This window comes from Culex pipiens, chromosome 2, assembly GCF_016801865.2.
Source record: "Culex pipiens pallens isolate TS chromosome 2, TS_CPP_V2, whole genome shotgun sequence".
Taxonomy (NCBI): domain Eukaryota; kingdom Metazoa; phylum Arthropoda; class Insecta; order Diptera; family Culicidae; genus Culex; species Culex pipiens.
In genome coordinates, this window is record NC_068938.1 from 194,634,981 (window position 1) to 194,648,602 (window position 13,622).

The following is a 13,622-nucleotide window of genomic DNA, read 5'->3' on the forward strand; positions in this document are numbered from 1 at the left end:
CAAGGATTTTAAATTTTAACGGAATCGACACCATGTAAGGCTGAGTAATTTTAAAGATAATTTAAAAACCGGACTCGCCTCCGATGACAGAATGCTGCTGGCTAGCGACTGCGGCAACATCATCTGGTGCGGCTGCTGCTGATGCTGAACCTGCTGCAGCTGATACACGTTCAATGGCTGTTGCTGCTGCTGCTGTTGCTGATGATGATGTTGTTGATGTTGGACAAACACTTGCTGATTCATCAAGTGTTGTTGCTGCTGCTGCGACGCCTGAATCGTGTGAATTTGCTGCGGCTGCTGCGGTTGCTGTTGATGAACAACCTGCAGCTGTTGACCTGCTCCGGCGCCACTTGGCATCGCCATCGCGGAGGACACGGAAGTGGTCGTCGTTGCCGGCGTTAGGATAATACTGCTCGAGTCCAACTGGTCCACCATCATCATCTTCGGGTCCAGCTTCATCTTGAATGGCCAATCTGAAAAGAGAGTTCAAAAACCTGGATTAGTCGCCAACTCCAACAAGCACTTCTTCAAGACATAAAGGAAACCAAATGAACCCAAAACTCCACGAACCGAAGAAGAAGGAAGCCAACCGAACCAACAAAATCAACGACAACGAAACGAAACGAAACCAAAACCCAACGACCTCCTCCAGAAGCTTACCACCGCTGTCAAAGATACTGTCCGTCTCCATCTTGATCGCCTGAATCCCGTCGAATCCGTCCAAGTCACTCGCGGAACACATCACCGGACCGTCCGCAACGGCTTCCTCCACCTGCTGCGGTTGTCCAACGACCTCCTGCTCCATCGGTTGATCCTCGTCTTCCTCCTCGTCATCCTCTTCTTCCTCCTCCTCCTCGTCCTCATCCTCATCGTCCTCCCCCACCCCTTTCAAGTCCAACTCGTGCAGGATGATCAGATTGTCCTCCTCGTGCGGGCTCGGACCGGCTTCCGCAACTCCGGCAATGCCCAGGTCTACGCCGACCTCCGTTTCGTCGTCGTCGTCGTCTTCTTCCTCGCCGGGACCGGTAGCATTCTCCGTTAGCATGGCCATTGTTTCGACTTTTTTTTCGAGGTTAGGGTTATTCGAAGGTTGTTAGTTGGGGATGGGTTAGTCAAGGCCGCAAAGGAGGGATATAAGTAGTGTATCAAGAGAAATGGGGGTTAGTACGGGTTAGGTTAAGAATTGTGTGTGAAGGAAATTTAAAACATTCTAATTCAGAATGAAACAATGGCAACGAATCATCGTAACGGTTAATTGTTAGGCGGTTGGGCTGGCCAATTTTAAAATTTCACTCTCAGTCGAGAAATCTAAATTTCCGAAACAAGTCTATATATTTTTTTTTCTTTGGAATGTTTGCGTAACACTTTTGCGTGGGACTATTTGTGTGACGACTACGGTTATGAATGATAATAAAGAAATTTTACTATTTTTTTATGTATAGATAATTGAAGAATATTAAACAAATTATTTGAATCAAATGTACTGAGATCGACGTTGTTAACCGATAAGGTTATCTTTATCGAAATACGATAACTTTAGCGACGATCCGGCGATAACCGACGAAAACTCATTTAAAGTAACTTCTTGAAATGAAATTAATCAACAAAAATCCAGAGTGTTTTTTTTAAGGTCCTATAATTTATTGTGTTTCATAATAAAAAATCTAGGAATTTAGAGTTTTTTTTTTACTAGGTCCTATAAACATATAAAACTCAATATAGGATATTTTTATTAAATATTCTCTAGCTCCTAAAGAATTAAGGTAAGATAAAGTACTCACAAATTTATAAAAATACATTTTTTTGTAGATCTTCTTATCAATAATTTGTGAAATATTGTAATAATTTCCAATATGAGTATCGACGGTGAAATGTTTTGCATGTATTTTCTCTGTATTACAATTTTCATAGAACAATGCTAAAAAGAATCAGAAAATACCATACTTTTTATTTCAATATCCAAATTTTCATTTTTTTTTTACACTCATATCAAACAACGCGATATTTAGTTTAGATTTTCACTGTATTACAAATTTTGAAAGAAATATAATAAAATTATTACAAAATCCTGTATTTTTAGATAATACTCATCATTTTATAAATCGCAAAATGGGTGTAACACAATGCGTAATTTTGAATAGTTTTTCACTAGTTTTTCTTAAATTTTAGAATTTACTGAAATTATTTTAGGATCTAACAAATTTAGATTTTGTCCTTCTTAAATTTCAAGCACAAGTTTAGTATTCTAAGATATTAAATTAAAAATGTTTAATTTTAAAATATAAGGATTTTACAATTTAGCATTTCACAATTTTAGTATTTGAAAAAAAAAAGATTACCAAGATTTCAGACATTACAACTTGCATTATAATCTACAATTTGATAGTTTCTAAATTTCATAATACCGAGATTTCAGAAGTTATACATTATAGAATTATATCATTTTATAATTTAGAATACATAAGTTGCCCAATCTAATCTAACCCTTGCGGAAGCGTCCTGAAGGAATGCTGGGGCATTCACTTCCAAAATTCTTCCTCTGTAATGGGCCAGGCCAACTGTGTTAAGTTAACCGCAGAGATGATTCGTTGAAATAAATTGAGTTTGATCACGAAGAGAGCTTTTAAAATTTAAGAATATAAGAAAATTTCAGGATTCTGAATTAACGAATTACGTATATGTTGCAGAGTTGAAAATTTACGGGTTTTAAAACATTTTAAATTTAATAGTTTTCAAATTTTGATATTCTGCAATTTTATAAAATAACATCTGAAGTTTTATGTTTTAATTTCAGGACATAAGAAGTTTTGTAATTTTTATTAGTATTTAAGAAATGTAAATTTTAGGATATGAAACTATAGGATTAGGAATTTAGAATTTCAGGGTTGTAGAATTCCAGAATTCCAGGGATTTTTTTTACTTTTTTAGAAAATTTGAATTTTGCAATTGATGTATGTATTTTAAGAAAAAATCAAAATCTTGAATTTCTAAAGAAACATACATTGCAAAAATCTAATTTTATTTAAAAATAAAAATAAAATTCTCTGGAGTTCTAAAATTCTTCAACCCTAAAATTCTAAATCCTATAATTTCAGATCCTAAAATTTACATTTCTTAAATATAAAAAAAATGCTAAAATTCTTAAATCCTTAAAATTTAGAATGTTTGTTGTAAAAGATTAGGTTTTGAAAAATTTAAAACTTTTTGGAATATAAAGGTTTTTGGATTTTTATGTTATGTTTTAACAATTTATAAACTGTATTTCGTATTAAAAATTGATTTTCAAGAAATTTTGAATGTCAAAATTTAAGAAATTTAAATTATTGGAACATTGAAGTTTATAATATAAAATTTAAAAATTTTAGGGTATGAAAATTTGAGAGTTTACCAACTTTTGAGCTCTTGAAAAAAAAATTGTTTTTTTTTTGTATTTGAATTTACCTGCAGTTTAAACGTTTAGAATTTTTATACTTTACCATGGAAAATTTTGAAATTGTGAAGTTTTCAGATTTAATATTTTGGATATTCAAGTTTTCATATTTTATTAGTAACATTCAAAACATTCAGAGTTGTACCATTTCGGAACTTCAGCATTGAAATTTTTTGGCTCTGAAATTTTAATGTTCCGGGACATTTTGAATACCTAAGGTATCTTGATTTAAGATTTTTTTTAAGAATTCTAGAACGTATGAAACACAATAGCTTATAGGACAAAAAAAAACTCTAGAATTGTTAAATTACACACTTATTTTTTTTTACCGAATTCGGTTGTTGAAAAATCGGTTTGTTCATTTCGGTAAACCATCTGTCAAAATGAACAAAATTTTAACCAAAATCGGTTGTACGATGAACAATAATGAACTTTGTAACTGAATTTCTGTAACTTTTTACTGAATTCGGTATTTTTCAGTTTACCGAACTGTTCAGCAGTTGAAAATTCGGCAATCTTTACCGAATTCGGTAATAAAAACTAAGTGTGTATAAATAATATCACACTTAGATTTCACATCCGAATTCAATAAAGTTTTCAACCGAAATCGGTTAAGTTTAGATCGGTGAACCGTCTGTCAAAATGAACAAAAATTTACCGAAATTCGGTAGTAAGATGTTCAATGATAAACTTCATTACCGAATTTCGGTAATATTTTACCAAATTCGGTAGTTTAAGTTTACCAAACTATTCAGCAGTTAAAAAATCGGTAAAATTTAAATTTAAAATTTAGTGTGAGAGGATTTAAAAACGTTAAATTTAAAATATTTAAAATGTTGGTATTTTGAAATTTGAAAATGCTGGTCAATCAAGAATTTATATTCATATATTTTTTCTTTTAAAATTTGAGTTCACTTTTTTCCAATTTAAAATTTTAGGTCTTCGGATTTTGAGGATTTTAGATTGTCATGAAAGTTAAAATCTAGTTGTCTAGATTTTTAGAATTTTGGATGTAAAAATTTTCAATTTAACAAAAATAGTTTTGAAAATTGTAGAAATAATAATTTAAGAGTTTTCAGATTTAACAAAATACATAATACATTTATATTGTTTTGATTTTTAGTTTTTTTTGCCTTCCTCACTGAGGTAAGGCTATAATCCTGCTCGAAAAATGAACACTTGAAAAACAGCTCGTAGACCTATATTCATGTATACCTATCGACTCAGAATCGAAAACTGAACAAATGTCTGTGTGTGTGTGTGTATGTGTGTGCGTATTCACTTTGGTGCTCAAAATTCTTGCCAAGTTTTCTCGGCACTGGCTGATCCGATTTGAGTCAAACATGTTGCATTCGATTTATTTTGGTGCCTCATACTGCACTATTGAATTGTTTGAAGATCCGATAAGTAGTTCAAAAGTTACGTATAAAGAAGTGTCAGAGTTGCGAATCAGGTGCTGGAATTTTGATGCCGGATCTCACTTATCTATATGAAAACAATGTCCGGATCTATCATCCGACCCATCGTTGGTTAGGTAATCGAAAGACCTTTCCAACGAATCTAAAACATTGAAGATCTGGCAACCCTGTCTCGAGTTGTGACCACTTAAGTGATATTTATGTACTTTTTTGAAGCCGGATCTCACTTAAATGTATGTAAACTATGTCCGGATCCATCATCCGACCCATCGTTAGTTAGATAATCAAAAGACCTTTCCAATGAGTCCAAAACATTGAAGATCTGGCAACCCTGTCTCGAGATATGACCACTTAAGTGATATTTATGTACTTTTTCGAAGCCGGATCTTACCTAAATGTATGTAAACTATGTCCGGATCCATCATCCGACCCAGCGTTTGTTAAGTTTGAAGATCCGGCAACGCTCACTCTCAAGTTATGACCGTTTAAGCGACATTTGTGTTTTTTTTTTATTGAGAAATAGATGGAATTTGTGTGCAATCATATCACCAAATGTTGGTAAAAGTGAGGAAGGCGCCAACCACGTAGGTGGATTAAGTTAGTTTTTTTACATATTTTTTGTAGGAGGTCTCAATTTTTTAATGAGTGCATTTTTCCTTACCACGTAGGCTCAGAATGTGATGTGTTAGGCTGAACACCCTAATTTCTTAAAGTATTTCTTCCAAAGGCAGAAAATAAACCAACAACAACCCGAGTCTTTCTTTCAACAATTTATATTGTATCAAACCACTAACAACAAGATTTCCCAAAATTCAACAATCTTTCAATACTCACTTTCCGTACTGATCTCCCCGCTCTCCAGCACGTAATTCTCCGCGTCGATAAACTTCTCGTCCATCTGATCATCGTCCCCATCATCATCTTCGTCCCCTTCCTCCTCCTCCTCCTCCTCACCAGATTCCGGCTCTTCCATGGCCACAACCGAATGCTGCTGGTGCTGCTGCATCCCCACCGGATGATGTTGCCCGTGGTTGTGATTCTGGTGCTGCTGCGCCATCAACTGCAACCCGTGCAGATCGTCATCAACGTGCAACCCATCGCCTTCCTCGTCCTCCTCCCCTTCCAGTATCAGTCTCGGTCTCGACTCCGTCCCACCCTCCTCCCCAACGTCGCCATCGCCTTCCTCGTTGGTGGAATCATTATGGTTGTTGTTATCACAGTTCAACTCGTCGTCCTCGTCGTCGTCTTCCTCCTCCCCACCGCCGGCACCCCCACCACTTCCTCCCCCACTCACACTCTGGTGCAGCAGCTCGTGGTCGTGGTGGTACGCCGTCAGGTTCATGTTCACCTCCGCGCTGACCGTCCGCTGGCTGCTGCTCGCCTCGGAACTCCGGCTGCTTCCGTCGTTGCTGATGTCCCGCTGCCGGATGACCAGCTCTTCGTTGTTCTGCAGCACGTTCTCGAAGCTGCTGAGCGCGTTCGGCGGCACCTGGTCGCTGTAGGACATGAGGGCGGTCGTCGAGGTGCTGCTGCTGTTGCTGTCCTGGGCGTAGATTTGGTGGTGTTCTGGGTGTGGGTGTTGCGGTTGGAGCGGGACTTCGCTGCTGCTGGTGGCGGGTGTTAGGGCTGAGGGCGCCGGCGACGGGACGCACACAATGTTGTAAAGTTGGCCGGATTGTTGGTCGTACACGGAGGTGGGCGGGGGCGGTTGAGGTTTGAGATTCGGCGCCGAGCTGGAGCTGGAGCTCGTCGAGTACTCGTCGTACTTGAGCAGGACGTCTTCGCTGGGTTCGGGCGTGCCCGGGTTCTCCATGATGACCTCCGTCACGTCTGGATCGTCGTCGGGGATCTCCTCGATGGCGGGTTCGGTTGGGAGGTCTGCGTCGTCCAGCAGGTCGGACGACGCGGGTTCTTCGACCTTCGACTCGGGCTCGGGATCGGGAGCGGGAATATCACATGCTGGCGTTGGTGGGGTGGCGGGTGCAGGTTTGGATTCTTCCGAAGTGGGTACGCTTGCGACGGTGACCGGTGGCGCCGTCCAACTGCTATCGCTCGCGTCCGACGATTTGGATATCTTACTATTGCTTAGTTCTGGCGTCAGGGAACGGTTGTGAACGCGCTTCAACGCCCCACTCACGATCAGAGGGTTGCTGTTGCTGGAACTGCTGCTGCTGCTGGAATCGACCGTGTCCGCTGCGGCCAGCGCGGGTCCCAGATCTACGCCGGACACCGTAACCGAAGGTACTGCACTGGACGTGGAAGGCTTTGGCGATTCTACCCGCGTTACCGGAGATTTGGCCGCCTGGGATGATGCCCGGGTCACCGCTCCGACGGTGCGAACCCGCTTCGGTGAAGAAGTGGCCGTGGGCGAAAGGGCAGCGGTGGCACGGGACGAGGTCGGCGTCGTCGGAGCAGTACTGCTGCTATTGCTACTACTGCTGCTGATGTTGATGGTCGTCGTCGTGCTGGCGTTCACGAAGCTTATATTGCTGCTACCGCTGGTGCTGGCGGTAGCTTCCGGCGGGCTGACCACCGTGGCCGTCGTACTCGTCGATATCGCCGCCGTTGGCCGCAGCTTGATGGTCGTCTTGAGGGCAGGTCTTGGAGTGCTTGTTTTCGTGGGCGCTGGCTCAACCACCGTCGCGGCATCTTTGGTCGGCGTTCCCGGCGGAGACGGATTGGGTCCGGTTCCGGCCGCACCCACGTTCGCCGCCGACGACGAGCCCCGGTCACCCCACATCGGCTCAAAGTGCTTCAACTTCCACGGGTCCAGCTTGCTCTTCTCCTTCTCCGCTTCCGTGCGCAGCTTCATCTGGTTCTCCGGCGTAAACTCCCCCTCCGATAACCGGTCGCGCCACTCGAGACACGCCCGCGCAAAGAACTCGTTGTTCAAACTGGACGGATTCAACCGGCACCCGTTCCGCTCGCAATCGCCCGCGTCCAGCACCGAAGGCCGATCCACCGACGGCAGCAGCTGCACCAGCTTGTACTGGAACAACGGTGGCAACATCTGGAACGTTTGCTTGTTCAGCAGCGAACGCAGATTCGTATTGACCAGGATCGAGTCCGGCGTCTCCAAATCTATACAGCCCTCCTTGGTCTGCTCGATCTGCGCCGCCGTCGACATCTTCTTGTTCGACCTCCGCCGCGGCTTCACACTAAACCCCGGAATCGACGCCAAAACCTCCCGCATCGTCGACGCCGGCCCAATCGGCCGCTTCTCCGACTCGACAGCCGTCGTCGCCACCATCTGCTGCTTCGGAACCTGCTTCACCACTATCCTAGGAACGTTCCGCCGCAAATGATGGCCGTGCTTCACCGACGCCTTCTCCTGACCCTTCCCCGGCGACGCAGTCGCCGCCAACAAATCCATCGAACTCCCCGACACGTTCAACGGGTCCACCTCCTTCAGCGGGTTGCACTCGTACTCATCGGAAAAGTTGAAGCTCGACTCGGGCGTACACGACACCACCTCCGGGAACGCAATCTCCTCGTGCATGATCATTTGCGGCTGCGGCCTCGCCGGCTGATGAAGATGATTACTATGAACCGTCGTCGAGTAGGACGACGACGACGAGGACGACGAAGTGCTGGTGCTCACGTTCAGGAGATTCCGCTGGCCGCTGCTGGTTCCGCTAATGTTGAGATTACTGCTGCTGATGCTGCTGCCACTGCTCAAGTTCAGGTGCTGCTGCTGCTTCGGTTGAGGGGGGCGGGATCGGCCAAGCGGGCTGCGGGTTCCGGGTTGGGTTGATCCGGCGGCGGCGGCGGCACCACCGCATCCGCTACTGCTGTCCGGTGGGGACACGTCGCACTCCATCGTGAGGCGGGAATTTCTGGAAAAGTGAGAGAAGGAGATGAGGTTAGTTAGATTGTTTGATTGAACTTTGGTTTGTCTGAATATATAAGCTAGGGATTTTCCAATAATTAAATCTGTCTGTTAAACTCTGTAAAGAACCGTGATTTCATAAGTCTCCGATTAACGCTTAACAAATGTGTTGATGACAATACTAAATGAAAACCAATTCAATATTTTTAGACAAATTGATATAGTTGCTCGCTAAAATAAAAAATATATATATATATATATATATATAAACGTAAATTTCCACACTGTGCTCCAAGGCTACGCCCCTATATAGGGGAAATATGCCCATTTTAAGCCTAATAAGCGGTCGTGTTTGAATGATGCTGGATAATCTAGATTGTTCTTTGAAAATCACTAAAACCAAGTACACCAACGAGTAGAGCAACTTTTTGTGAACATTTCTGTTTATTTGCACTTTTATTTAAAGTTATGCTATTCCTTTTACAAGCATTTAAAAAAAATATTTCAAAAATGCATTCTAATCAGTCGAGTGCATTGGGCCACGCTCATTTTTCTATTTTCAGCTTAGTTCTTTTTTAAATTCTAAAATTAAAACAACAACAAAATTTATAAGTTTGAAAATCCTGAAAAATTCATAAATCTAGGGATCTGAAATTTTAAATGCAGTTCGTACTTAATGATTTTCGCCACTCAAAAAATCGAAACACGAAATTTGTATTATTTTCTTCTTAAAATTTCTCGAACCTAAAATATGTCCCCGAAAATACTCCAATATTATCAGTTTTTCTGTAATCTATGATGGTGACAAAAATAATATCATTTAAGAATTTAAGAATTTTGCAGTTCTTATTTCAAAAGGTTCTGAATTTAAGAATTCAAGAATTTTGAAATTAAGGGATCTTCTAATTTCAAAATTTAAGAATTTAAGAATTTAAGAACTTAAGAATTTGAGAATTTAAGAATTTAAGAATTTAAGAATTTAAGAATTTAAGAATTCAAGAATTCAAGAATTTAAGAATTTAAGAATTTAAGAATTTAAGAATTTAAGAATTTAAGAATTTAAGAATTTAAGAATTTAAGAATTTAAGAATTTAAGAATTTAAGAATTTAAGAATTTAAGAATTTAAGAATTTAAGAATTTAAGAATTTAAGAATTTAAGAATTTAAGAATTTAAGAATTTAAGAATTTAAGAATTTAGGAATTTAAGAATTTATGAATTTAAGAATTTAAGAATTCAAGAATTTAAGAATTTAAGAATTTAAGAATTTAAGAATTTAAGAATTTAAGAATTTAAGAATTTAAGAATTTAAGAATTTAAGAATTTAAGAATTTAAGAATTTAAGAATTTAAGAATTTAAGAATTTAAGAATTTAAGAATTTAAGAATTTAAGAATTTAAGAATTTAAGAATTTAAGAATTTAGAATTTAAGAATTTAAGAATTTAAGAATTTAAGAATTTAAGAATTTAAGAATTTAAGAATTTAAGAATTTAAGAATTTAAGAATTTAAGAATTTAAGAATTTAAGAATTTAAGAATTTAAGAATTTAAGAATTTAAGAATTTAAGAATTTAAGAATTTAAGAATTTAAGAATTTAAGAATTTAAGAATTTAAGAATGTATGAATTTAAGAATTTAAGAATTTAAGCATTTGAGAATGTAGGTATATTTTTATGCTCTTGATTGTTTTTAATTTTCAATTTTTAGAATTTTAAAATTTTGACTCTTTAAATTTTGAAAATCTTAAAAATGTTTTTAATTTCTGAAACTTCGAGTTTTGAATATTGTTGCTTGTTGTTTTGAAATTTTATTTTTCCTAAAGAATGCTGAAATTTAGAAAAAAAAAAATTCTTTCTACGGGGTAGATTTTGATAAAATTCAAAGGCAAAGAGCCAGCATCAGTTACGTCCAATTAAGCTCATAATTGTGATTTGAGCACAGTACGGCCACCGAAACAAGCCCCAATAATCATTTTCGAGAAAAGTTTGAAATATGATTCAAAAAATTAAAATTTTAATGGATCCTTTTTAAAATACACAATAAATAAGGGTCAAAAGAACATTACTAAAAACACAAAAGATATTAAATAAATATTTAAAGCCAGTAAGCAGATGTTCAAAAATTATTTGAGTGTAGCAATAAATTTCTTTAAGAAATCCTCAACAATACATTAAAAAAATATCTTTATGAAGATTATTTCGACGTATTCTCTTGATAAGAATACAAACAAACATTTTCGGAAGAAAATTCAATTTTGTTTTAGTAACATTTTCTAAGAAATCAAAGCGCAAATTCAAAAACAATTACCCTGATTCCTGATAATACTTTTCTTTTTAACTTGAAATTAATTCTATCTCTCTCAATTATTTTACTAACCAAATTTCACATCCGCGCGAAATCCGCGCCAAATCTGCGCTATCCGCGCGATCCACGCCGTCCGTAACAACCCTGTAGATATAAAAATATGAACACTACAAACAGCCTACAAAAAGGTCTGTTTCATTTAAAAAAAAAACACTGGACATTGTAAATGCAATTGAAGTGAATAAAGTATCTAATACTAAAGAATTTTATCTGGAGCGTTTGTGGTACGGCATGTCCATGCATCCTTCCTCCCCTGTAGATTCTGTGGAATCCTCTCTGCGGTAAACACAACGTAGTGGGGCTGGTCACATTAATTTTTGTATTACATTTTCGGGTGTTCTCGCATGTTCTTCCAGGATGCTTCCTTCTTCGAACATGACGGCGTAAAATCATCTTTTAACTTAAATATCTACAAAACAAAATGATTCTCAGCCAAAAAAAGCAAAATAATTTTTGCTCATTTTGCTTTTTTTATTTTGGTTATATTACACCCAGAAATATGTAGCCGATTCATGTAGGAAACCTATTTGATCGAAAAGTCAAGCGGCGTTTATTCTTTCCGCTTTTCTTCGGTCTGATAGCCGAGCGGGCTAAGGCGCTGGTCCTGTCTGTGAGGGCTGGGTTTAAATCCCCTCACACAGATGATGTACATACTTTTGCATGTGATTTTACCATCGTTTTTTTTTTGCTGTGTAAGGAGAAGCAAAACAAACTGTGAAGGTTTGTATGGGATTTCAGATAATCAAATCATGAGCAACAATAAAAAAAGTGTGATTTTTATTTTCTTACTTTTAACATCAAATTCGAGTTCTGCGACCCCAATTTGGTCAAACTTAAATGGTTGACTTAAGATAAAAAAAATTGCAATTTGAGACCATCCATAAACCACGTGTACACTTTTTTGAAATCTCAGACCCTTGAATTATTTTTTTCGAAATTTCTTATTTTTCCCTGCTCTGGCAAGCCACTTAACATTGGCAAAATCACAAAAACAAGTCAAACTTCTAACCTTAAAATTGATTTCCGGCGATTTTTTAGGTCGAATCCCGCCTTGATGTGTTGTTGGGTTTTAGAGGATTAAGGTTTGTGGTCTCGAGAGCGAGTTGAAGTTTGTATGGTTTTTTTTTTTAAATGGAGAAAGGTTAAATTTAGATCTTTACCCGGAAGGTGGCGTTAACTTTGTAGAAATTTGGCAACAGCGAGATTTTAATACGAAATTTAACGCTCTACATTTTTTGTCGAAGAGTGCAAAGCGATTCGATTTCCTAGAAAAGTTTTAGGCGACTAAAAAATACGTTTATTTATGAAAAGATATTTTCTCCAACTTAAACAATTTATAGCGACTCCTAATTTTAACTAATTTGGCTCCAAATTTGGCATAGATGATTAATTCAAATGTCGTAATGTTGACAAAGAGCCTATCCTGCTCGCTAAATTTGTTTTACACACAGGCTTTTTGAACGCAGTTAAATGTGAGTTCTACGCAATTTTTTGACAGTGAGTCAAAAGAAAAGATATTCTTATCAATGTATTGTCTTCGGCAAAATTGTTCAAATCGTTTTATAAAGCCTTTTTGGAATGTAAGTCTCGAGTTTGAAATAAAAAAAAGGTATTCAAAAGATGAGGAAATTTTAATTTTCGTTTTTCAACCAAGAGAATCAAATCAAAAGATTCCGAAATAAACATACTTGGGCTGAATGAATAGCACTTAAAAAAAACTTATGTTTGGTAATTTTTATTCCAAGTAAAGCAAAGGTTTCATCAAAAATTCAAAAAAAAAAAATTCGAAAATAGTGAAGCTTCACACAAATAATCTTGAAAACGGTGCACGATATTGAAATTTCTGTAAAGTATTTTTCGATTGCAAATTTACATTTAAAAATAAAGCCAAGAAAAAATGTCACAGTTTTCAAAAATAATGGTATTTTTGGGAAAAAATGCCAACACTGCCAAATGATTTTTAAACTATAGTTATAACTTGTACCATAGCCAGAGTTGCCAAGTCTAGATTGAAACAAATCCAGTGTTGGTATTCTCGCGCTCCCGCGAGAAAACATTCCTTTCTCTCTCGAGTTCTAACCGCGAGTCAAGAGCTGCCGAAAGCAATTCGCCAATTTCCCGTGCTATCCTTTGCTCGCGAGCCAGAATTGCCGCAAAGTAGCTCGAGCGAGCGAAATTTTCCTCCGTCTCGCTGGAATTCCAACACTGAACAAATCTGACCGAGTACCTATATAAATTTGTGAAAATCTGACAGTCGAAAATCTTAAAATTATGAATGGACGAGGGGAGGGAGGACATGAGTTAATTCCAAAGTTAGTAGAATTTAGATGGTTTCAGCTTCAAATTGGCAGAATTTTTATGTTCATCAGAACAAATATTAACTTAATTTTTGAATATTAATTAAACTGGTTCAGAACAGTAAATCTGTCATAATTTGTCAAATCTGGTCACATCTGGTATTCGCATATTTATCTGGCAACCTGGCAACTCCTAATATAACTCAGAAGATGACATTTTTGTCCTCTTAAACTTATCCTATCCACCGAGAATTCTTAGTGTTACAACTTTGCCAAAGACACCAA

At 38.0% G+C, this 13,622-nt stretch overlaps 1 protein-coding gene across 10 annotated transcripts in view; it reads right to left on the minus strand.

The window, feature by feature from the left end:
* The window catches only part of LOC120424725 (polycomb protein Asx), a 41,121-nt gene that overhangs the window by 11,129 nt on the left and 16,370 nt on the right, over positions 1 to 13,622 (minus strand). For 9 of the 10 annotated variants that reach the window (XM_052707105.1, XM_039588914.2, XM_039588910.2 and 6 more), the window contains 3 exons: positions 5,683 to 8,684; positions 661 to 1,059; positions 79 to 473 (listed from right to left, as the gene is read on the minus strand). In XM_052707105.1, the coding sequence (XP_052563065.1) occupies positions 79 to 473; positions 661 to 1,059; positions 5,683 to 8,668 (3,780 nt within the window). In that variant the 5' untranslated portion in view covers positions 8,669 to 8,684. The remainder of the gene's footprint in view (positions 1 to 78; positions 474 to 660; positions 1,060 to 5,682; positions 8,685 to 13,622) is intronic. The other variant, XM_039588918.2, reaches the window with a different exon arrangement.